Source organism: Leptopilina boulardi, unplaced genomic scaffold (assembly GCF_019393585.1).
Source record: "Leptopilina boulardi isolate dan_hultmark-lab unplaced genomic scaffold, ZJU_Lbou_2.1 LbouV2_377, whole genome shotgun sequence".
NCBI classification, from domain to species: Eukaryota; Metazoa; Arthropoda; class Insecta; order Hymenoptera; family Figitidae; genus Leptopilina; species Leptopilina boulardi.
Window position 1 is genome coordinate 2335931 of NW_026137948.1, and position 27408 is coordinate 2363338.

At 28.6% G+C, this 27408-nt stretch overlaps 2 protein-coding genes across 4 annotated transcripts; one reads left to right on the plus strand and one right to left on the minus strand.

Annotated features, from left to right (window-relative positions):
- Positions 1–7: 7 nt before the first annotated feature.
- LOC127287946 (cx9C motif-containing protein 4) lies at positions 8–17953 on the minus strand. 3 transcript variants are annotated; one of them, XM_051315103.1, is made up of 5 exons: positions 17335–17953; positions 13371–13671; positions 12387–12517; positions 11780–12000; positions 4633–4769 (listed from the first exon to the last, which is right to left on the minus strand). In XM_051315103.1, exons 1-5 carry the CDS (start codon positions 17902–17904, stop codon positions 4766–4768), a joined length of 1227 nt encoding a protein of 408 aa, XP_051171060.1. In that variant the 5' UTR covers positions 17905–17953; the 3' UTR covers positions 4633–4765. The 3 variants fall into 3 exon arrangements, 2 of the variants coding, with proteins under 2 accessions (XP_051171061.1, XP_051171060.1); XM_051315104.1 differs by lacking the exons at positions 11780–12000; positions 12387–12517; positions 13371–13671; positions 17335–17953 and adding exons at positions 8–449; positions 6487–6847; XR_007843969.1 differs by lacking the exons at positions 11780–12000; positions 12387–12517; positions 13371–13671; positions 17335–17953 and adding exons at positions 438–449; positions 6617–6880.
- Positions 17954–20429: 2476 nt separating this feature from the next.
- LOC127287949 (NSFL1 cofactor p47-like) lies at positions 20430–26670 on the plus strand. The gene is made up of 5 exons (XM_051315108.1): positions 20430–20612; positions 23480–23897; positions 24093–24378; positions 24632–24835; positions 26378–26670. The coding sequence occupies exons 1-5, from the start codon at positions 20502–20504 to the stop codon at positions 26508–26510; spliced, it is 1152 nt and encodes a 383-aa protein (XP_051171065.1). The 5' UTR covers positions 20430–20501; the 3' UTR covers positions 26511–26670.
- Positions 26671–27408: the final 738 nt, after the last annotated feature.

Here is a 27408-nt window from a genome sequence, read left to right on the forward strand (position 1 = left end):
ACTTACAAAGTTTATGAATTCCAGTGTATTTTGAAAATTGCATTTACAACTTACGTTCTACAGCCTTTCTCAGACATTTTTTAAAATTATAAAATTCTAATTTACAATTATTTTTTTCTAAATTAACTTTTCCTATTACGCAATTTGCATAAGCAGCAGCTGATTCATGACAATGTAATAATAATGCAGGACAATTTCTTAAACGAGTTTTTGTACTTTTCAAGATTTCTACGCTGTTAGTCATTGTTGGTTTCTAAATTAGACAATGCTTTTTTTATATCACTTTCAGAAATAACAGGAGCGGTCCAAATTTCGTAAATTTGTCTACTGAAAAACAGGCTTGTAGACAAGACACACCCTGTAACAATGAAAAATCTTGGATACCGTTGTATAAAAGAAGCATTCTTCAGTACTGGCTTTCTTTTCATTGTCTACTTTGTTGCCTTTTTCTGAAAAATAATAATTTTATAATTAGTCTCAATAGTTTTTAGTAAATTTAAGTATTTATATACCTCATCGACACTGGGAGCGAGTAAATTTTCACGACTGTATCGTTGAATTTGATTGGCTTTATCACATTTTCCATGTTCCAATTTTTTGGAATAGTGAAAAAAGAATTTATTGCAGAAACAGTTGTTAAAATTTACTCTCCCAGAGTCAATAAGGTACACTCGTGGCCAGATATGCCTACACATTTTTGTCCTTTTCTAACACACGTGTTGACATGACAACTTTTGCGTTAGAAAAGGACAAAAATTTGTAGGCATATCTGGCCACGAGTGTATATTATACAGTATAAAACCCCTCACTCCTTTAAAGCCTGAGCAGAATAAAAACCCAAACAAATTCTCTAACAAACTTTATCTTAACTTCTATCCTTTCCTCTGTACACCCTTTTCCCTCCAGTGACCACCTTATCCTTCTCTCCATACACATTTAATTCTTATCAATTCTTTACAAATTTCTTTTTAACATTATAATTTGATTCTTTTTTTCCTCATTTTCCAACTCCATGATCAACAATGTAGTTTTCTCCTAATCTTTATATACCTTTCTAATATTAACAATCGCCCTAATCTTTGTAAACATATATTCCACGTCCCTTTATTCTTTTTCCACTCTAATTTTGTAGCTCTAATGGTAATTTTTCTCATTTTTTTAGGGTTTCATGGCACAGGGCCAAAACCCTTATAACGATGCTTTGGCGTTCCATAATTTTAATTTTAATTTTAACATTCATTAAGAAAGGATCAAATACTTAATATTCAACAACATATTCAGAGATAAAGCTTTAATTCAAGAAATTCTAAATTATGTAATGAAAGTCATATTCATTTATCAACTACATAATCTGATAAAAAAACAGCGGAAATTGAATTCGATGGTAATACGAGATGAAAATTAAATAATTCAATTAAAAAAATTATCATATAGTAAATTAACTTCCAGTTTCAGCTACAAATTAAAATTAAAAGTTAAGGATTCTAATTCTCATCAATAAAATTTGTTTATTTTCAACTCTCCAAAACCTGAAATAAAAAAGGTAAGAAAACAGTATTTATCATTGTTTTGTCACGGATTTTCTGAGAATCTCGAAATTTCAAGTAAATTCATATTTCGCCGCCTCAGAAGCAATTTTTCTCGTTTGATAATTATTATTTATTTCAATTCTAGAAGCCTTTTAAAACAAATTTCAAAATGTTACAAGTCGGGGAAAGCAGTGAATTCAATTTTTTGTCGAGGATTTTACGAAAATCCTACAAAAAAATTGCTATTTCCCCGACTTGGAAGCAATTTTTCTGTTTCTTAAAAGGCTTCTAGCATTGAAATAAATAATAATTATCAAACGAGAAAAATTGCTTCCGAGGTGGCAAAATATGAATTTACTTGAAATTTCGAGATTTTCAGAAAATCTGTGCCAAAACAATGATAAATACAGTTTTCTTAACTTATTTTATATTTCAGGTTTTAAAGGGTTAAAAATAAACAAATTTCATTGATGGAAATTAGAATCCTTAACTTTTATTTTTTTCGTTGAATCAACGTTGGTATCTTCAGTTTCATCAGCATTTGGAATATTAATATAGCTTTTACGTTAATTCACTGATATCGATTTTAAGAGACTACTTAGGGGATGGTATTTTTCTAAATGTTCTAAGGTGGTATTTAAACACAATAGAATTCGATAATATATTTAATATTATTTTTCAACTCTAGTTTTAAAGCTTTATTTCAAGGAATCCTCAATTATCTAGTTTGCTTATATATTTTGTTAATAAGTAGTTAATCAACTTTACAAAATCGGTAGTCAAATTCACTTTGTAATATGATCCCTAAGATAAATTTTTCAAGATGATCCACGACTTAAATAATGCTTTAACATGAAATAATAAAGAAATAAATAATAAATAATTAACAGAAATAATAAATAATTAACATAAATAATAAATAATTAACATAAATAAACATAAATAAAATAAACATAAACATGTTTAAAATTAGAATCATAGAACTTTCTAAATGTTAGCAAGGTTTTTACCTACATCAATCGAAGTCCAATTTAGATCTACTGTGAAGAAGGTGTTACTTATTCGAAATGTTTTAATAATGAAATAAATTTAATTTTAACGTTCATTACGAAAGGATAATATACTTAATATTCAACATCTTCAGAGATAAAGCTTTAATTCAAGAAATTCTAAATTATGTAATGAAAGACATTTATTTATCAACTATTTTGTCTGTTAAAAAACAGCGGTAATTGAATTCGATGGTAATGAGATAAAAATTAAATAATTCAATTAAAACAACCCAATCGGCACGAAAACTTGCAGCAAACTTGCAGGAAGCTTGCCGTGAAAGATGTGCAAGATTGCAGGCAAATATGTAGCAAGTTTGGTGCAAGTAACAAAATGTCCGTTTACGGCAAGCTTGCAGGGCAACTTTGGCGCAAGTTTGCTGCAAGCTTATATAATATTAAAAAAAAAAATTTAGAAACAAACATAGAACACCCTCCTTTGGAGATTAAAAAATTTTTTACGCAACCGTAGGAGCTTCCTTTAACAAATGCGCATCATGTTAAGTTTTGCAAAACTTTTAGTAAGCTTGCGCCAAGGATGCCCTGCAAGCTTACCGTAAGAGGACATTTTGTTGCTTGCGCCAAACTTGCTACATGTTTGCACTGCAATCTTGCACATCTAGCATGGCAAGCTTCATGCAAGTTTTCGTGCGGATTGAGAATTATCGTAAAGTAAATTTACCTCCAGTTTCAGCTACCAATTTAATTACGATTTGATGTTTCAAAGTCGTGGACTACTTTTAAATTAAATTTTATTAAGTTTTTAATAATAGGATCATGAACTATTTGGAATGTTAATCTAGCACTTACAGTAATTAAGTAATATTATGTAATATTAATTAATTATTAAGTAATTAAGTAATTAAATATTAAGTAATATTATGAAAGGATAATATACTTAATATTCAACAACATTTTCAGAGATAAAGCTTTAATTCAAGAAATTCTAAATTATGTAATGAAAAATATATTTATTTATCAACTACGTCGTCTGTTAAACAACAGCGGTAATTGAATTCGACGGTAATACGAGATGAATCTTAAATAATTCAATTAAAACAATTATTTTATAGTATATTTACTTCCAGTGTCAGCCAGCAATTAAATTACGATCCCAGATAGCATTTAAGCTTATAGTAATCTTGCGGCAAGCTTCAAATATCCCACCTAACCCAAGCTTGCATGGTAAGCTTTCCGAAAGATTGCAGTGTAAGGTTGCTGCAAGATTGCACAATAAGATTATCGCAATATTGCTCAGTAAGATTGCACGGTAAGCTCGTAGCAAGATTGGTGCAAGGTTGCCAAATAACTTTGCTTTAAACCTAAAAAATTTTTTTTTAATGTTTTGTCTAATTTATATAATTTTATTATATAAATTAAACGAAACATTAAAAAAAAATTTTTGTAGGTTAAAGTTAGGTTATTTGGCAACCTTGCATCAACTTTGCTACAAGCTTACCGTGCAAGCTTACTGAGCAATCTTGCGACAACCTTACACTGCAATCTTTCGGTAAGCTTACCATGCAAGCTTGGGGCAGGTGGGACATTTGAAGGTTACGTGCTATCTGTAATTGGATGTTTCAAAATTGTTGACTACTTAAATTACATTTGATTAAGTTTTTAATATTAGAATCATGCAACATTTGGAATGTTAATCTTGCATTTACGGTAATTCACTGATTTTTATAGCAATCGATAGAATGACAACTGTTTCCATAGTAACTTGAAATATTTTGAATTTAATCGTTGTCTTTTTGTCCGCATTAATTCTGAAATATTTCATATCATTTTCGGACTCGTTTCGTATAATTTAGATAGATTCAGTCCGTTTAAAAATCTGAATCCGAAATGAGTCTGGTATAATCCGAAATTTTTCGAACTAATTCCGGAATTTTAACCTGGGTTGTTATTTTTTTCGTTTTGTGTATATTGGGGAAAAATCTAGTTCCTTCCACGGAACTCAAAATAGATATTGTGTTTGGGTCAGCCTATCAAAGCCCCTAATGCATAATTGTATTATGTCATACAAGTTAAAAATTATATAAAAGACTTACGTAATCAACAGTGTGATGTTCGTATGGTTTAGATGTATCTATCCCTTCACAAACAAGAGACTGTGATGAATGTTTTAAACAACACTGTCTTAATTCCTCAAGAACTTTTTCACATTTAGATGGTTGATAGACATTATCTAAAATCAATGTTAATAAGGTAAGTTTTAAATATTAAAGTTAAAAAAAGATCTAATTTATTTAATAAGAAGTTGTTAAAAATTCCTGTACAAGACTGAACAATTTCCTGTATAATTTCAGTAGCTGAACTCCTACCATGGTCAGTTATAATCAGTTTCTGTACAGGATATTGAACATGTCTATAAGTTATTTCTATTTCAAATCATGTAATAAAAATATTTTTAAATTTGTAATCATATTTCATACGATTTTTATAGTTTTTAGTCCAAACAAAGAAAAATGATCACACTAATTTAAAAGTATCAAATTGATACTGAAAATATAAAATTCATACAAATTTTTATATCAATTTGATACTTTTAAGAGGTTACATAGGTCGAAAAAACAATCGAATTTCTTTTTTTATTTGATAGTATAACATTTCAAGAATATTTTCCCAAAGTTTTAATATAATGTGAGTAAAATTCTACAAAATAGAGAGAATTTTCAAAAAAGCTTTTTGTTTCGATCGGCACCTAGTGCAATTAATTTTTAATTACTTAGTTCGCCTTTTTGTGTCAGCCATTTTTAATTTTGGAAAACTGACACCAGATTCGTAAGCAGCAGCCCCAAAAACCTCAAAGTAAATAACAAAGAAAATCCGACGTTTTTATATCATTCAACTGTGAACGCTGTTTTCTCAAAATTATATTTTTGAAGTCGGTAGCCACTATTTCTCAAAAAGTAATAAACCGATTTTTCTGAAATTCAGCTCACTTCTTCTACATAGTATTGACTAGTGATTGAACGAAGGATTTTTCTTCTGTTGAGTAAAACCGATTTTACATGGTCTAAATGGTCCCAAAAATCGTAATTTGTAAAAAAAATCTTACAAAATTTTGAAAAACATTTTTGAAATTATTTTCTAATTTGTCTTGCTAATGTTTATAACATATTTAAATTTTATTAAAATCCGTTCTGTAGTTTTCGAGAAAAATGAGTTTTTTTATTTTTCTTTCCCCCTCCATAACTCCCATAAAAATTTGAATTATAGGTTCATACTTTCAGAATTTTATACTCATATGGGTATCAATATATGGTGCAAATATTATTATTTGTGAGTTAACTATTTCGAATCACCTCATTTTTCTTGTGCAGTATTAAAGCTTGAAAAATAAGGAAAATTTTGATCTTTAAACCAATTTATTTGGTGGTGCAGAAAAAAAGTGAATTTTTTTCATTATTTATTGTTGTATTTTTTAAATAAACAATTGTTTTTACTTAAAAAGTGATTATTTTGGACGTTTATATTAATAAATATTATAAAAAAAATGTTTCATTTAATTTTTGGAAAGGTTACTCCGAAAAGTGATCAAAAACTCATGGAATGGCACATAAATATGTTAAAAATTTTTTTGGTTGATTAATGAATTTGTGATTTACATGAAATTAAAATTTTTATTAAATTTGAGTTTCTAATAAATATTTTTTTGCCTTCTTCTACAAAAATTGTAAAATTTTACTATTCGAACCGGCATAACTTTTTTTATCGAGTACGAATTAAACATGCATGACAACATAACCTGATCAAAGAAACATAATTTATAAACATCAATGTACATTTAGCAACCTTAGAATTATAAAATTTACTATTTATTTAAATTATGTCATACATGAGATAAAAGTAATAGTGTAATGTAGTTTTTCATTTTTTTTATCAATTTGAAACACACTAACCTTTTAAACACGTTTGTAATTTACAAGCTAATTTCTTGCACGGATCTACTTCTGTCATGTAATTTGTAAATACGATCACAGTTTAATGTACTTCAAATTCTTTAAATAATAAATAAGTCAAAATTATTACCATGCTGTTTTTATCCAGTTATATTCATTTCTTATGTAACATACTAAAACATCCAAAATGTTAAAAGTGTATAAGGCTGTGTTTACATGACTGTCTTATTGTCACATGAGCAAATTAGTGATTTAAGTTAAACTATAATTAGCTTTGTTATAACTTAATTATAATTAAACTTAAATTAATGGTAAACTAACATTTTCCAAGAGAAACTAAATTTTCATTGGTTGAAATTTATTCTGCTAATCCGCAAATGAGTCGCCGGAAAGTAAAACCACACATAAAATTCTGACGGCCATGTTAATTCAATGGGAGTCAGAATTTTATGTGTGGTTTTACTTTCCGGCGACTCAAATCTGCTCTATAGATTGTTCCCTTTTGTTGTGCCTACAATAGACCTTTTCATGCTGATCATTCTGTCCTCTTCCAACTCATGCGTCATTGTATGCGCTAGATAAGGACAGAACGACCAGCATGAAAAGGTCTATTGGAATATATCAACGCACGTCTGTCTGAGGGTGATATCATATGGAGGTGTAAAGCGGAAAGCAGAAAATAATAAGAGTGAGAGGGATAGTGATATATGTCTTCATCTCTTGCACTCACGATCTTCTGCTTTACGCCTCTATGTGAATTCACCCTTAAAGTCGGTTCTCCAATGGGCACGTTTTTACGCGAATGTGAACATGTACGTGCTGACGTCACAATGTTCTGCAAATGGGTGACGTCAGTACGGAACGTACACATTCACGTAAAACGTGTCCATTGTAGAACAGACTTAAGCAGCGTCTACAATAAGCGCGTTGGACGCGAACGTGTACCGAAGGCTGGTTTCACAATGAGCTCGACGCAAGGTAAACGTAGCGTTGACGCGACGCATCCCCATTTGATTAGGGCGTCTCCGTTCTGGAATCGGCTCAGCATCAAGTCGGTTCTACAATGGGCTTGACGTGAACGCGACGCGCTGACGTCACAATGTTAATCAAATGGGTGACGTCAGCACGTCGCGTTCACGTTCGCGTCGCGTACCATGGATTGTAGAGCCGACTTTAGAATGCGTCGCGTCTACGCTGCGTTTGCTTTGCGTCGAGCCCATTGTGGAACCAACTCTAAGCAAATGGGGATGCGTCGCGTCTGCGTTTAGCTCCATTCTGAAACTAACCTAAAGGCCTCACTGAACTCTATCTGGAATGCTCTCTGACATTAAAAGTCGCGAACCGAGAGAGAGGTCTGATTTTTGTATTCTCCTCTTTGTCGGTACTGGTCCATTATTGGGATCTGAAATACTGCGATACGCCATCTGGTGAGAGCCTTGTTGTGGTGGCCATGTTTTCATTCCGTGTTTCTCTAACATACACAAAAGAAAGAGATAAAAAACCAAGATGGTTGTCACAAGAAGGCTCAGGGGTGGGTCAGTTTCGCGTGATTTCTGATCCCAATAAAATATTTAACAGTATACGTGAACATGACATAACACAGTTAACAGTAAACTTTTGGAACGTATTGTACTACGCCTGCGCAGTTTAGCAAGAGAAGGAGAGGGATACAAAAATCAGCCCTCTCGGCTCGCGACCATCAATGGCAGACAGCATTTCAGATATATAGGCTGCAGTCCCATGGCAGCGTTTTGCGTTGCGTTTTGTCACTAGACCCTAAGTGTAAACATAGCAAACATATATCTGCATCTCTTTTACACTCATGGTCTAGTGACAAAACGCAACACAAAACGCTGCCATGGGACTGCAGCCTTAGAGTTCAGTAAAAGGCCTTTCTGCAATATACGGAAGCTTCTATGCGTCACCACTAAGCACTCACTCGCTTTACGAGGTACGATTGAATCGACCCACTCGTGCGTGCCTCGTAGTGTGCTTCGTAGCGTGTTCCGATCCGTATCTTACGGAAACTTTGACGATGCTTATTTGTTTTGATTGCAAACCCAGTATAATTATTTTATTGTTATTACCGTGTTTTAAAAAAGAAATGACATCAAATGTAAAATTATCTGATATACTTAATCAAACAATATTCATATTCTTGATAGATTTTATTAAACAATAGGATTTTTAATGTGCTTTCGTTTTATTAGTTTAAGGTTAATATATGATCGTTTTGTTAAAAACAAAATAAAAAAATTATTTCTGAAATATTCAAAATCCTGTACATTTCTATCCAAAATTGAAAAATCAATAAAGCTATCAAGTTTGGATACAATTTCTATCAAAATTAATAATAAAAGAAAATTTAATAATTTGCTGTCATGATATATGATAAAAATTTTATCAATTTCTATCCACTTATGAATCCAATAATTTCCTATCAAAAAAATTGGATTAAAAATTTACCAATTTTTATCCGCAAGTAAATCTAATAATTCCTTAACAACGGTTTTGATAAAAATTCTATCCAAAAATCTAATAGTTTTCTATCATAACGGTTTTGATAAAAGTTCTATCAAATTCCATCCTACGAAAAATCTAATAATTTTCTATTAAAAGATTTGTATTAAGTATCTATCCAATTCTATCACACACCAGGCTCCTGAGGCGAATAGGTTTTACAAAACTGAATGCAAAATCGCGGCAACTGAGGTTTGATTTGTACTCACAGGTCACACTAAAAATTTATTCAGAACGAAATCCTAGCGCTCGGGTTCGCCAAATATACATGTTTAACATCAGCGTAACAGTATATAAGTTTATTTGAGACATTTAATAGCTGATTTAATTGATCATTAAATTATTTTTTAAATTATTATATAATAATATAATATTATAGAAAATAAATATAATTAATATATAAAAATTAAATGAATGATTAATTAAAATGATAATGAATGACATGAAATTAGAGGTGTGCAAAAAGCTCGAATTTCGAGCCGAGTCGAGCCCGAGCTTGACTCGAGGTATCGAGTGCTCGAATTTTTCGAGCACTCTAGTGAATTCGAGCACTCGAAGTTTTCGAGTTCTCGAAAATATTCGAGTACTCGAATGAATTCGAGCATATTAAACGTTCAATTTTTATTGTTTTGCAAAAATTATTAAATTAATCAACAGATAAATGAATTTCTACATATTTGAAATTACAAAATCATGAAAAAATAGTAAATAGCTTACAAACAATCGAATATTCAAAATCAATTTACACAAGTACTCGACTATTTTCGATTACTCGAAATTTTCAAGTACTCGAATTCACCCGAGTGATCGAAGTTACTCGAGTACTCGAAAATTTTCAAGTTTTTTATACAGCTCGACTCGAGCTCAAATTAATAATACTCGACTCGAAAAACGAAAAGCTCAAAAAATCTCGATCGAGTTTCGAGCTTTTTGCACATCACTACAAATTATACAAAGAAATAATAATTAAATTATAAAAATACTCTTTTTCGAACATTTTTATTTAAAATAGTAAAAGACTTATCAACAGATTATTTTTTAATTATTATTGTTTATATAATTTTCTCAAAGATTTTTAATTATTTTTATCAATGCACCTTTATTTTGAGTCCTTTAAATTTTAATGATCGCTGGAAATTATTTTTTTTTCTTGCATCATTTGGGTCCTAAAAACATACAGGATGGACAAAAAAATAAAATTTTAATTTTTGACCATTTTAGAAATTAAAGTCTTAAAAAAATTAATATTTTAAATATCTATCTTCTTTTACAATTTTGACTATTTTTCATTGACAATTTTTTTCCACGCTTTTTTAATGATTCTTAGGGCGCACTCACATCTCTGGCTGCCTGCACAGGCAGCCTCCCACCACGCAGAAAACGTACAAGAGTAAGAGAGACAGAAAATTCAAATTTAAATCTACTGACTCTCTGATTGGCTCTCACTGGCTGCCTGTGCAGGCAGCCAGAGGTGTGAGTGCGCCCTTAAGAATCTCTCGTATAGATTTCTAAAAATATTTAATTTTTTCAAAAAACTAGAAAAATATGAGTATTTTGTTTTCTTGACTATTCTGTATGTTTTCAGGGCCCAAAAGATGCAAGAAAAAAAATATAACTTCCAGCCACCATTAAAATTTAAAGGACTCAAAATAAAGGTGATGCCTTCTCTTAATTTTTATATAAAAATTTAACAGCGCTAATTTGGTTAAACGTGCATATTTGGCAAACCCGAGCAGCTAGGATTTCGTTCTAAACGGATTTTGACACTCTGAGGGACTACAATTCAAACTCCCACTTGCCAATTTCGCATTCATTTTTGTAAAACCTATTTACCTGAGGAGCAAATAAATCTATTAACTCATGATGGAAATACTAAAAATTAGTTTTTTAAAAAACGGCTGAATGGGTTATTTTAATTATTGTCGCTAAATACTCGGGGAGATCTCCAGTGTTGGAACCCACAAACAAATTCCATTTATTAGCAAGCGACTTTTTTTAAAATTGGTTTAAGCCCGCCGTCCCTCGAAAGCCTCCAACTTCCAAGTGTCATAAAAAAGTAAAATTTTTTAAAAGATGTTTTATATCTTCTACTTAAGTGTTTTTTACCCCTAAAAACCGAAAACGACTGGATCTAGCAAAACGGTACCTTTGATAGGTAGAATTTTCTTTGTAATTACCCAGTGGGCAGAAAACCATGTTCGCTCCAAAAACATTCTTAAAACGTTTTTAGAACGTTTCGTGTCTGTCAAAAAATGTTCTAGAACATTATTTGAACATCCATGTTCTTAAAATGTTTTAGAACATTATTTCGCAGACATAAAACGTTTTTAGAACGAACATGATTTTTTGCCCACTGGACAGTAGAACAACAAGGGAAAATTTTTGGATTCACAAAGTATTGATTTGGATATTCATTCTATTAAACTCATTTCATAAAATCTTAAAGAAACTCTTGAAAATTTCGTATTCAGAAACAGGATTGAAATGAATATCTTATGTAATATCTTATGCACAACTTGCATGGCAAACATAAAATGAAAGGTTTCAACGATGATTTGGTGTAAATTTTAAATTCTCTCTATAAATTTTTCTAAATTTTTTGCTATATCTAGATATAATTTAATATAATTCCCTAGATGCTTAATTTCCAATGTCAATTCAAAATTTTTTTAAAAATTTTTTACAAAGTATTTATTTTAAACAATACTAAAATATAAAATTATATTTAACTTGATTTTAATATTTTTATTTAATGATATGTTTGATATATTACCTATTATGGTGATTGTAGCTCAAAGTGTACATTTTAATAATATCTTTTAACAGGATATTAAGTTTAATTCCTGTAGTAATTCTGTTACTTAAAGTATCAGACTTGGAGCATTTATTTACAAGATTAATAAAGACAGGGTATTGACTCAAAATATTATCCGGTACATCATGTAAGAAACCCTCTGATATTTGGTTTTCAGTCGTCTTTCTGGCTAAAATATGCTGAAAATATATTCATAATTTATAAAAAGTTTCATAAAATATTTTTATGTTCCGAGTTATTGAAAAAACTATTTTGAGTTATATAACTGTTTTTTAGAATGGTTTTACATGAAATTGTTTTGTCATTCTGTGACTTTTTTTTATATTTTTCCTTTAATTTTTATAGAGTTCTTTTAATAATACTCACGTAATTGAAAGGATTAAGCTTTTTTAATTGTTTGTAAAAATTTATCATTCCACTCAATAGACATTACCAATTTACTTTTCAAAGTAATAATATTACTGTAATATTACGATTCTTGCATGTAATATTACTGTGATATTAAGGTACATGCTATTTGGGTACATTTTTATTCTTAGAATTAAATCATAACAAGTAAACGAACCTTGCATATAGTATAATAGTTATGGTCGCTAACTTCGTGTGCACAAATGTCTGATGGAGAAAATATTAAGCAATCTTCACAGCCAAAATCTGAGTCACTTCTATGAACGTCTTTCCAAGTTTCAGATTGATCTAAAAACATGAGACATACAATTTCTTGTGTTTTTTTCGTCTGTATTTTTCACTAACTGACACTCTTATGTCCATTTTAAAGTAGAAATTATTTAAAGAATAGATTTTTTTTCGATAATAAGAAACAAAATATCTTTTTAATTTGTACAGCAGATTTATATTTAGAGTTTGATTTAGACCGAAGATTAAAAGTTATATAATTTTTATATCACTTTCTATCTTAGAGATAAAAGGAGATAAAAAATTATAAGATTTCTATCTCTTTACTTCCAGCTGGGATATTAAATTATAATAGTTTTTCTGTTATTTTGGGATTTTTGTATCTTCGAATTGAAAGTTAAACCGACTTTTCATATCGAAGAATTTTTATTTAACTGAATTCTTATTTAACAGAATTTCTGTTTACTTGACCTTTTATATACCAGATCCTTTAGTACATCGAACTTTAATTTAACAAGATATCTAATTAACAATAAAGAAAAAAAAATCATTATATCGACGCCTCCCGTTGATAAGATGCCCGTTCATTTGTCAGAATAATAAAATGCCAACTCGAGCTCAGTTCAATATGAAGCTAGTTCATTAATTAATTAATCATTAAAAAGTATGAATTAATATTCTGATCGACTTAAACTTCTTTTTTAATTTACGAAAACTTGAATTCGAATTTAATGCGAGATAGGATTATATTATACGGAAACTGAGTTAGCCTTTTAGTATTTTGACAACTGAACTAGCTTCATATTAAACTGAGCTCGAGTTGGCATTTTATTATTCTGACAAATGAACGGGCATCTTATCAATGAGAGGCGTCGATATATAGTATTTAAAATATTTGAAATCAGTAATGTACCTGCGATAGATGTTTTTTTATCAACCACAATAACATTCTCCAGGTCAATAAATTTAGCAATGTTATTGGAATCAACGGCAATATTATCGAAAGAAACATCTGTTAAATAATATGTAAAATTTTCATCTTGAAAAGTAAATGTGTGTGCTGCATTAAGTAAGCTAGAAGCTATTTCTGCTCTTTGAATCCAATGTTTATTATAAAATTCAGAAAGAGCAGGGCCCACAAATTCTTCAATAACTAATCTTCCACATGCTCCATAGTATTTAGGAACAGGCCATCCCAGTCTTGCAGGTAAAATCTATTTAAAAAGTCTTAATTAAAGATAGAAATACTTTTCACGTGAAAATAATTGTTAAGATTAACAAAAATATATGGTGGATTTCATATCAAATGCCCACCCTAAAAAAAAATTTTGTCCAAACCATCTTCGTCAATCATTTATTTTAAAGCTTACATCTTTGACTTGAACGATACATAAGAAAAAATTTAAAAAAATTTTTTGTTCATTGTTTAATTATTATATAAGGTCAAAATAAGGCAAAAAAATTTTTCTCTTTTAATTTTTCAATATTTTTTTTTACTATTTCTACACACAAGAAGGAACATTTTTTCTCTTAACAATTTTTTTCAAAAATCAATTGTTCTCAAGTTATCAACAATTGAAAAAATTGTTTTTTAAAAAAAACAAATGTTTTGTTGTTTTTTAAACAAATGATCATATTTTCCTTAACCCTTTCAGTCATATATTTTTCTATTCAACAAATTTTACGGATCACTGTATCCTTTAGAGTTTTTGGGGTCGCTAATCACGAATCTGAAATCTGTTTTTTAAAATTCAAAATGGCGGATCCAATATGGCGGACCACTTTACGAAAACTTGATCCGATTCGTTTGATAAAGTCATTACTCAGGGGTTTTCTGGGTCTTTGATTACGAATATGAATTTTGTTTTTGAAAATTCAAAATGATTTGTTGCTTAAAACTATAAAGTCGGTTTTCAAAAATTAAAAATGTATCCAATATGTCAGACAAATATATTAAAAATTGATTTGTAATATTTTTCATTTCGCAATGATAAACACTTAAAAACCAAATTGATAATCGGAGCACAATCGAATAAATTTTTTAAAATTTGTAACGAGTCCTGAGTAACGAGTTTCAAACGAATCCGATCAATTTGTAAATTTTAAAACTAGAAAAATGTAAGTGGGTCTGTCGTAGAATAATTTTCAAAAAAGCGTTTGAAAGATGATAAAATAAGCTTTTAAAGACCGTTTCAAAAATTGAATTGTGATGATTTGTTCAAAATCTGTATCAATTTGAAATTTACAAGAAAAAAATGGATAATCCTTAGACGGGGTTTTCGGGGTCGCTGAATTCAAATTAGATTTAAAATTTTCAAAATAACGGATCTAATTTGACGGACACCATTTTTTGAATTGATCGGATTAGTGTGATACTAGTTATTCAGGAACATAAAAAGAGTGTGACGCATGAATAAGCTCTAAAATTTTTTTTTTTGAATTATGATTTGATACAAACTTATTCTGTAAAATATTTATTTGTTGGAATATTAATGTTTTCAAAAATCCAAATGATCTAAAATCAATTTGACAGAATTTTTATTTAGACGAAAATTAATGTTCCAGAAAATTTAAATTGTCGAAAATCAATTTTTGCCAGAAATAATTCGGCGGAAACTCCAAATTTGACCAATCAGAAAATAACAAGAAAATTGTGATTGGTCAAATTTGAAATTTCCGCCGAATTATTTCTGGCAAATTGATTTTCGACAATTTAAATTTTCCGAAACATTAATATTTGAGTAAATGAATATTCTGCAAAATTAAGATTCATTTAAATCACAATTCTGCAAAACTAATATTCTACGAGATAACGTTTCGATCAAATTGAATTTCTGGAAAATTAATTTTCGTCTAAATAAAAATTCTGTCAAATTGATTTTAGATCATTTGCATTTTTTAAAACATTAATATTCGAAAAAATAAATATTTTACAGAATAAGATTCTATTAAATCATAATTCCAAAAAATATTTTTAGATCTTATTCATGCGTCCCAAAAAGTTTCAAAATTGGAGTTTCAAAAAACGGTCATTTTTTGCATGGCGCTTAAGGGAGGCTCTTTGTCTACTATCAAGTGAAACTTTGGGGCCGTCCATAAACCACGTAGCCAGTTTAGGGGGAGGGGGGGGGTTCAGTGAAATTCTACGGTAAACTACGTGGGGGAGGGGAGGGGTTCGAGCCATGACTACGTAGTTATATTTATTAAGTCATTTATTTTGATATTTTTTAAATTGCGCGGGTAATTCCAATGTCGAATTGAGCGATATATGAATATAAAGTAGAATTTTTGTAAAATAAAATATTTATAAATTATTTTAAAATGATTATTATAAACTTGATGAAAATAAGAAAAATAATTGGGTCTCACGAATAATATGCCATGAAAATTATAAAATTGCATTTTTAGTGTTTCGAAATCACCTGCTTTTAGAAATATTACTTAATCAAAAAAAATTAATGCAAACAATATTGTAAACAAATTTTTATTAATTAAGAATTCCACAATTTACTAAATTTTCATTCATTGAAATTTTTAATTAGCTATATTTTTATTTATCATAATTATTAGAATGAATTTCACTTTGTCGATTTTGCTGCCAAAACCAAATGCTAAATACATTATTATTTCATTTTAACAAACATTTAACTGGTAAGAATGTTTCAGTTAAACTTATTTTTATTAGAATTAATTTTTAATAGAAATTAAAAGTTATGTAATGTTAATATTATTAATTAATTATTCGAATTACTATATAATTTGAAAATTATATAACGTAAAATCTTCATTAAAAGTAATTTTTTCTTATTAAAAAACAGGCGTAATATTCTTACAGATGAAATTTTTGTTAAATAAAATTTAAATCCCTTCAGGTATTAAAAAGTGTGTAAAAGCATATTTAAGAGCATTTAATTTATTGAAACAAGTTGTAAATTCAGATGTTCATTACATAAACATTTTGCTTCCTCTTTACGATCAGCAAAAAAATTTGCTTCCTCGTGGAGAAATCCAAATTTTATTGCCAAAATGTGATTTTGATTTTTTAACTTTCATTAATTCTTTAAACTTACCTCAAATGTATACTTTATATATATCGATCGATTCGTCTTGACGTAAGAAATACGATTTTATTATATATAACCTTAAATTTTTCTATTTAAACATTTTTTCGATTAAAAAAAAATTTGTGGATAAAAGACGATAAAATTTTTTTTTGGGGTATTTTTCAAAATCCTTTGGTCAGATTTGAGATATTAATATGATAAATGAGCCTACCAAATTTTATCTAAATCCATTAAGACCTGTTAAACTTATCTTCTAAACAAAAAAGGGATCCACACGCACATACATATCCGGACAATTGATCAGGATCTCATATAACATGTTTCTATAAAGAAAAAAATTTGTTTCCGCCACTTTGAAAAGTTTTATAAACGAAAGGACTACAAAGCTTCCTCCGCGAGGAAGCAAAAATCATTAGTATAAATTATTTATTATTATTTTATTATTATTTATTATTATTAGTATAAAAAATTAAAATTAAAATTCCTTTTGTGTTCTTAAATTGAATTCTCTTTATTGGAAATTATTATCTATTCAATAGAAATACATTTTTAAATAAGTAAAAAAAAACTACGTTCTACCAGTGGAGGGGGGGTTTAGAGCGAAAGTCTACGTTGGTCTACATGGGGGAGGGGGGGTCAAAAAGTGCCAAAAATTGGCCTACGTGGTTTATCGACGGCCCCTTTTAATTTGAATATACTTTTTATCCAAAAAAGTAATTAATGGTTGTCAATTGGTCATTGAAAAGTTTATAGGCCCAATATTTTTTTAAACAATTTTATGTTGATTATAGGGCACATTGTTTATAGCAATACCTGCAGCATAAGTGCTTCTGGATTTATTTTCAGTAGGGTCCAAATATTTTGATAAGAGAAGTTCTTGCTATTAATTACATTTGCCAAAAACAATTTTATATTCTTTGTAGTTGGACAAAGACGCAGTTTACTTAATGTGTCACTCATATTTGTAGATACAATTTCTTTAATAAGATTTAGAAAATTAATGTCTTTTTTCTCCCTAAATACAATACTCATTTTATCGAATTCATCCAGCTCTGAATTGCTTGCAAGCTGTTTCAAAATCAATTTTTTATTTCTCATTTTAACATAATAAACATTCTTTGTTCCAAAATAATTAGAAAACAAAACAGATAAATCGCTATAATCAAAAGAAAGTTCATTAATATCCATTAAATAACAAGCTGTAAGACCATAACAAAAAGGACACTTCTCTATATCCTTGGACTCGATGATATTTTCTAAAGAATTCATTGAAATTATAAAAATACTCATACTGAGAACAAAACTGGCAATGATGTAATATTTCAATTTCAAATATTTAAAAAGAATCACATAAATTATAATCAAGAAAAAATAAAAATACATAATTGATGAGTATCACATGTGTATAAACAAACATAACCATTTTGACAGTTCGAGCCGAACGGCAAATATAACGTGGAACCTCTGAAATGTGACACGTCTATTTAAGGAGCTTCTACAATGCCAGTTCTCTAATGGAGCATTTACACCTTTCGTAAAAAAAAATTTTTATTTTGATTTTCGGAAATGCAAAGATCTGATTGGTTGTCCATTATCAATCAGATTGTGAACAACCAATCAGGTTTGTGTATTTCGGAAAATTCAAAAATAAAAAATTTTTTTACCAAAGGTGTAAATGCTCCGTAAGGGTCGGCTACAGCTTAGATATCTAATTGTAAGTAGGGTCGTCATGGTAACGTATAAGAGTGAAAGAAATAAAGAATGTTCTTATTTCAAGGAGCTTCTACAACAACTTGCATCGGTACTTGTAGTAGTAGTATTAAATTTAACGTTGGCACCCATACTGCATTGCGCATGTATATTTGGCCATCGGTACTTGTATCTGTTTTTGCTTTGCATTTGCTACTGCATGTGCGCGTGCGCATCAATTTTCATTTACGAATATTAAATTAATTAATGAATTACTAATTAATTAAATGTAATTAATTAGTAATCCTATTATATATTAAATTAATTAATTAATAATTACTAATTAATTACATTTAATTAATTAGTAATTCATTAATTAATTCTATATTTGATATCTGGAAATTGATGTTCGCGCTCACATACAAGATCAAATGCAAAGCAAGTGCAGATACAAGTACTGATGCAAATTGTAGAAGCTCCTTCACTCACTCTTATATGTTACCATGACGATCCTACTTATGGACGCAAGCTGAATGACAGCTTTACATTGTACAATTTAATTTTTTAACTATTAAGCTAAAATGAAATATTTAAAATTAAGATTTTATTTTCTATTTTTAAAAAACTATCTAATGCAATAATAAAAAACGATTTAATTTTTTGTATTAATTTTTTTATTGCATTAGATAGTTTTTTAAAAGTAGAAAATAAAATCTTAATTTCAAAAATTGCATTTAAGTGAGATATTTAAAAAATTAAGTAAAGCTGTCACACAGTGAGGAAAACCGTTAATTTTTGTATCAAAATCGAAGAACTCTTGACAGAATTAATATTAATAAAAAAAATTGGAGATGAAAGCTGTGACTCTACAGATTAGAGGAAAAATAAGGCCTAAGCAGAATGAAATCTTTAATCGTAAATCTTAAGCTTTTACATGAGAGAGAAAAGGATAAAAGATATTTGGGTGATTCTCTCAAAAAGAACAAATTATTTGTGCACAATTTTTGGACGAGGTTTTTGTTAAAAAATAATAACATTAATTTCAATTAATAAACATTCTCCCAGCCATACGATAAAATTCAACAAATTTTTATGGGATCACTAAAGAAAATTTCAAAAAAATGGCAAACAACTGAATTATTGAATGAAAACTAGTGTTAAAACTCCATTCCGTAACATCAGTTTTTATTAAATATTTCAGTTATTTTACCTTTTTTTAAAATTTTCTTTAGTGGTCCGATTGAAAATTGTTAAATCCTAACGTATGGCTGACAGAATTTTAAATAATTTCAATTAATTTTCATATTTTTTAACAAAATATCTTAAAAGCGTAATTTGTCCTTTTTGAGAGAATCACCCATTTCTATCCTTTTCTCTCTCATGTAAAAGCTAAAGATTTACGATTAGAGATTTCATTCTGCTCAGGCCTATATGGAGAAACCTTTAAAAAATTGTGCAAAGTTAAATTTCACTGGAAAAATTGTTTTTCAATGTACTGCGAACGTAAAAATGTTGAAATCATTGTTTGTATCGACTATACTTACGTATTTTTTTCATGCTGAATACGAATCCAATGCCAGAATTAGTGAAAAAAATCGAGGAATATAAATCCGCCATGTTTTTTTGGTAAAATGATAGCGAATATGACCTCAGAAATTTGAAGTTCTAAATGGAAAATCCAATATGGTCGACTTCAAGGGGTCAAAATATTTCTGCACTGAACAAAACTCATGTTTTTTTTATGTTTTTGGGGTTGCTGATAACAAATATGACTTCAGAAATTCAAAATGGCGGATCCAATATGGCCGACTAAAATTGACAAAATGCTTCTGTTCTAAACAAAAATAATATAAAATAAATATAAAAAACACTTTATTTTTGTTTAGAACAGAAGCAGTTTGACATTTTTAGTCGGCCATATTGGATCCGCCATTTCGAACTTTGAATTTCTGTGGTCATATTCGTCATATTCGCAACCCCAAAAACATAAAAAATATGGTGGATTTTTTTCGATTTTTTTCATTAATTCAGGCATTGGATTCGTATTCAGCATGAAAAAAATACGTATAAGTATAGTCAATACGATTTTGACACAAAAATTAACATTTTTCCTCACTGTGTGTCGTACAGCTTTCGCCCATCTTGAATTTTCCCCCTCTCAAGTTGAACTACCTAATAACAGTTGCCCCACCACTATTGCCAAGTTATTCTATCCCTCCTGTTTCTAGTTTTCTTGAGCGGGGAGGTACATTGAAGTTTAGTTGTTTATATTTTGCTGAATAGATTGGGTTATGGTAAAAATGACGAGTCATGAGGAATTAATTGCCCAATTTTCGGATGTGACTGGTGTAGAAGCTGAACGAGCTCAATTTTACTTAGAATCTTCTGCATGGCATCTTGATGTAAGACAAATCGTCATCAAATTTATAATTATATTTTTCTTTGTTTTAAATTTTAATGATCTGAATGGGGTAACAGGCTGAAGACAATAATTCTTAAAATTGTAATTTTATATAAATTGGCTGCAATGTTAAATATAAAAGTTGTTGATATTTTATTAAACTTTAAAAAATACAGTGTGACAAGTGCTAATTCATTTTTTTAATTCGAATAGTAAAATTACGTGATTTTTGAATCAGTTTAAAAAATGTAATATTACTGCTTACAATTTAATAATATAAACAATTTTACAGTACTTGTACAAATTTTACTGTTTTTAACTAGTAAAATAAATCGTGTATAAAACTCAGAAGTAAATTTTTTCCTTTTTTCAATAGTATGTAAATTTGTTTTATTTGTTTACAGTGGAATATTGCATTGACCAAAATGTACTTTTACAAATGTTAATTAATTATTTTGAAATTGGATATAATATTTTAAATGTGTGTTTTGTACAACTTTTGTAAAAGAACAAAGTGAATTTTAAAAATCGATAAATATTATGTATAGAATGAATAGGTAAAATTACATTTAAAAATTTTTGTAATTTTCAATGTACCAAGAATATAGATTTTAAATTGTCATGACGTATGATTGAAAAAAAAAATTTAATACAATTTTACACATTCAACGTTTTAGCGAGAAAAATCACTGTTGATTGTATCGTTCAAACATGATATGGTAACTTGACATTAAGGTTATGTATATTTAATAACGAAGTGTAAAAGTACAATGACTTGTAAATTTAATAAGTTATGATAAAATATTATAGGAACAATGTCAAAAAAGAAAAATAAATGGTTAATTGGGGCGCAAAATTATCCCTGAAAATTCATTAGTGAGAATTTTCATTTGAAAGAAATTTCTTTTTTTCGAATTAACATTTGACAGAATTTCTTTTTAACTCTTTAACGACCAAATGTGCTGACTTTTAATTTTGATTTCAACCTCGTATTAAAAAAAAACTAGGAAAAATTGTGGAAGTACATTTCCGACTGTTTTTTGGGGTCCCTCGGATTATAAAACTTTTTCTGACTTTTTTTCGAAAATATGACTTTTTTCGACTTATTTTAACAAGATGCGACTTTTTTTTATATTTTTTTTAGAAAAATGTAAACAAAATACGTCTTTTTTAGTATACAATGCAAATCTTCTTTATTTCAATTATTTAACAAATTTTTCTCTAAATTAATTATTTTTAATAATTTTAATGAAATTCTTCAGAAATTCAATTATCTTAAACTAGGTATTTTTCATTTAAAACATTTAAACAAATATAATTACCAAAAATTTCAATTTAAAACATTTTAAAATTTAATTATTTTAAAAATTTTCCATCCAAAACTTTGTGAAATTTAATAATTTTAATTATGACTTTTCCGAATTGTCAATTATTTTTAATGATATTTATAATATTTTTCAAAAATTCAATTGTGTGAAAGCATGTTTTAATTAAAAAATTTTTAAATTCAATTTTTGTCTGCAATTTCTAATACATTTTTCAGCAGGAGAAATCACTAAAAATTTCAATTAAAAATCACTTGAAGTTAAATTAATTTGAAATATCTGAATAGTAAATCTTTAAAAATTCAATTACTAACAAAAAATGTTATCTAAAATTATTTCATAAATTATTTTCAATACTGTAAAATTTAATTATTTTCTGAAATTTAACAAAATCTTTTGAAATTTAATTATTTCTAAAAATTTCAACTATAACTCTTTCAAAGTTGAATTATTTTTAATAATTGCTTCCTCTCCTCACGAGAAAGCTTTGTATTCGTGACAATTTTCGATTTTTTAAAAATGAGTTATATGGGCTTATTTTTATCTAGAATGCATATATTTGAAGTTTTAAACAAATGTCCGGATGTATGTGTGTATGTCACAAAATCTTGTGTACAAATTATCTCTCATATACTTCGATGGATTGTCCTGAAATTTTATAGGCTTATTACAGTCATCAATACCTAAAATCAGACACAAGGATTTCCAAAAATATCCACATAATTTTTTTTATGTCACTTTTTCAAAAATTCGAAAATATGTTTTTTAACAAAAAATTTGTTGACACTGTAAATATAATTTTTTTATTCAAAAAACTGATTTCTCGCATTAAAACAAATTGATTAATCTATATAAAGTCTATATTTTACTTAAAATCTATAAATTATATCATTTCTTAATTTTTGAAAAAAAATTTTTTTTCGTATTCTTTGAAATAACTTTTTTTTTTTATGAAAATTTTTAATAAATTCTGTCAAAACCGTATTCCTGGCATGAAAACGAATCGATTGATGTATATAATGTTTACTTTTTACCAATATTTGTAAAATTGATCGCTATTTTAGTTGTAATCCTTCTTTTAATCTTGAATATAAGTGTATCATGATGAGGAAGCTAAATGGTCATCAATTGAACACCTTGTTTTAATATTTCTTTAAAAATTAAATTATTTAAAAAAAGTTTTGAAATAAAAACTCAAAAATTTATTTTTTTTTAGAAATTTGTCTTATTTAAAATTGAGGAATTAATTAAATGGTTTTAATATCTAATAACATTAGTTATTTAAAGTAAAATACTTATTAACTAATTAAATTTAATTAAAATATACAAATCGGCTAAAACAACTTTTTTTGTCCCTTAAAGTTTTTTTTTTTTATTATGTTCTTTTAAGGTAGATCCAAAAATAACAATATCTTATAAAAATACAAAACATGCATTGTCAATTATTCCTTGAAAAGCGCTATCCATCATTCTTCGAAAGGTGGTTGGAGCGTTTTTTAAACCGAATGATTATGATTATGATTAATAAATATCTATTTTATAGGTTGCCCTTGCAAGTTTTTACGAAACTGATGAACAAGGTGCAACAGCAAGTGGAGTAACTGAAGATATTATTTCAACTGAAGATACACAGGAATCGAGCAGCAGTGAACAGCAGTCGAAAGAAGTTAATCAGGCGAAGCATAGTACTACAACTAAACAGAAGATTGCAACTCTTAAAGATTTACAGAAAAATCACAATAGTTCTGATGAAGAAGAAGGCCAAGCTTTTTATGCTGGTGGTTCCGAAAATAGCGGACAGCAAGTTTATGGACCAGGAAAAAAAGATCTCATATCAGAAATGTTTAAATCGTGTAAAGAACAATCACTTTCTATAGAAAGCAAATCAAGAAAAGATAAGAGTGGAAATTCTTTTAGTGGCACTGGATATAAGTTAGGTCAAGCAAGTAATGATGTTGAAGGTAGATACTTTAATATCTCACATAGTGGCTTTTAACAAAATAATCTTAATTAGTTTAACTATAGATCTTTTTACACAAAACTCAAAAAGTATTCCAATTTTTTCTGTCGAAAGATGTTTTTAAATAAACAAATTAAAACTAAAGTAAAAAATTGTTTACGTTGCAGTTTCTAAATATTTGTTATTTTATGAATAGTTGTTGCTGCACCATCTTCGGCTCAAGAAGCAGATTGTACTCTTATTACATTAAAACTTTGGCGTAATGGATTTACCATTAATGAAAGAGGTCTTAGATCATACAATGACCCAAAAAACACAGAATTTCTAAATGCTATAAAGCGTGGAGAAGTGCCTCTGGAAATTCAACAAGAAATTCATGCAGGGGAAGTCCGCCTTGACATGGAAGATCATCGCAACGAAGATTACACTCCACCAAAAATTCAGCTGAACGTCTTTTCTGGGAAAGGATATACCTTAGGAAGGTAGAAAGTTTTTTTTATGAATTATGTTTATAAAAATTACACTAAAGTGATATCTTATTTTCAAAGCCAGCAGAACTAAGCCTGTAACTTTATAGATTCGATTCGGACTTTTTAAATTCACAGGAATGAATTGTGTATTTTCACATTCTAATCCCTGCAGATAGCGCAGGGATTCTATTAGATTGATGAGGAAATTGTCATTTTGAAAATATTTACTTAAAAAGATAATAAATATTTTTCTATTTATTTTTAGTCCATCTCCTGCTACGGTCAGCTTGCCTGTAGCAACAAATATAGTAAATGCAGATGCCTTAGAAAGTCAAGCGAGGACTGATTTAAATTTTGATGCCAGTAATCCATCGACAACTATACAAATCCGTTTTGCTGATGGCAGTCACATAAGAGAAAACTTTAACTTATCTCACACTATTGGTGATCTTCGGCGATTTATAACAACGTATCCTTTTGAAAGTAAATTTATTAATTATAAAAGTCATTCTTGCTCAAGTGGGCCACCCCTTTTCTTCATTTTAAATTTAATCCAAAAACATTTTATAATAGCTCAAATTAAAGGTAAAAATGTCAACTTTTCATTGCTGTGTGGCCCTTTTTGAAATATTGAATTTCAAAAAAAAAATATATATATAGAGGAATAAATGACCAAAACCACAGTTTTCAATTTTCTTTCTTGGTCAAATATAAAGAAAAAAATAATTTTCAACATTATACAAGGCCTCCAACGTTAAAAAAGGTGAAACGTTTACGAAATTAAAAAAAAAATTGAAATTTCATCACATTCAAAATGGCGCATACAATATGGCGGACGAAAAAAATGAATAATCAATCGGATTTGCTTAAAATTTGTTACTCGGGAGTTTTAAGTGTGGCTGTTTACGAATTTGATGTCAGATTTTCAAAATTCAACATGGGAGATATTTCGGAAAAATTCATCGAATTTGCAAATATAGTAGATATAAAACTAAAAAAATAATCGTATTTACCTGAAACACGTTATACAGTGTCTTTTGCAGTTGCTGATTACGAATTTAAAACAAATTCAAAATGGCGGACGTAAAGCTGACACTTTAAAAAAAATTACATCGAACTCGTAATCAACATAACCACAAAAACCCCTGAGTGACAAGTTTCAAACTAGTTTCAACAATTTTTTTAAAAAGTATCATCCACTTTAAATACACATTTTGAATTTTTAAAATGCGACTTCAGATTCGTCGTCAGCGGCCACGAAAAAATCCGAGTTTTAGGCAAATTTGAACAAATTAAAAAAATGTCTGACATATTGGATCTGCCATTTTGAATTTTAAAAAACTGATATCGAATTTGTAATCAGCGACCCCTAAAACCCCCGAGTAACAATTTTTGAGCAAATCCGACTAATTTTTAATTTTACTTCCGCCATATTGGATTTGCTATTTTAAATTTTGATAATTTGACATCAAATTCGTAAACAGCCACACTTAAAACTCCCGAGTAACAAATTTTAAGCAAATCCGATTGATTATTCATTTTTTTCGTCCGCCATATTGTATCCGCCATTTTGAATTTAGTGAAATTTCAATTTTTTCTTAAATTTCGTAAACGTTTTACATTTTTTAACGTTGGAGGCCTCGTAGAATCATCGGTGGCGATGATGATTTAAGGGTTGAAAATATGAGTTGAAATATTAATTTACTAATAAAATCTAATGTGACCTAGAAAATGACGTAACAATGTTGTAGGAAAATTTCAGAACAGAGTACAACATTTCTAGAACATTTGAGATTTGCATGTTGAAGAAGACTTTAATAAAAATATTTATATATAGAGACAATTTTTGTGGGTTCGGAACTTTAGATCACTCTCTATGTATTTTGGCCTGATTTTTTTATGTTTAAGTTTTTTAACTCTCTGCCTACTAAGATGACCGTTATCGATAAATGGAACACCTGGATTAAATAATACCATGTTTAATATTTTATTTCCTTAATGTTATATCTAGTTTAAGACCTCAATATGCATCAATGAACTTCAGTATCCTCACTGCTTATCCTACGAAGGAATTAAATGAAGAAAGTGTTACCGTCGCCGAAGCTAATTTACATAATTCAACTGTTATTCAACGACTAAAGTAATTAATTATGGAATATTCTATTTATTCAATTTAAAAAATTTTGTTACACGAAATTAATTTACCCTTTGGCTATTTTTAATTATATTTTACGTTTATAATTAATTCATCTAGAAATAAAAATATAGAAAAAAGTTTTTTGAATAAACAAATCATACAATTTTTGTATTCTTTTCTCATTCGTGTGTGTCTTAGGTGTAATAAGTGAGAATTACTTTTCCAAAAATTTTGAATCCTTTCAACTCTTTCCATAATTATTTGATTCGAAATTTTATGATTTCGAATAGGTTTTACAAAAATGAATGCAGAATCGGCAAGTGGGTTTGAATTGTACCATATCAACGGAAGAACAAGCTGATTTGACAATTTGACATAATTAATGACTTTATTCTGGGAATATATTTTCTCCAACGCCTGCTCGGCAAGTGCAACTTTCTTGGTTAGAAAAGTATTTGGGAAGTTGAATATTCATTAACTCCTCGGCCGAGCGTGGGGAAAGTAAATCGTAATTTTTTTAGTTTTTCTTTGATAAATAATAAATAAATAAATAATAATAATAAATAAAACATTGTTCATTTTTAAAAACTAAATAGTTGTCATTATATATAAAGCATATATACATTGTTAATTCTTCCTAACTAATAAAAATGCATTTCCTCGCGAAGCGTTGGAGAAAACGTCGTGTGCGACACGTGGGAAAGAATGATTTTTCTCGAGTTGCACAATGTACTATTAAATACAACCGTCCGGAATTGTCGATACACCTCACGTTCGAGGAGTGGGAATTTGATGCTGACTTTAAAGCAGGATATTTTAAGTTAGAAAAAAGTTATAGACTTGTAACTTATATGGTTGGAAAGCTCATAAAATTCTGCGTCTGAATGTATATCAAGAAAATTTTT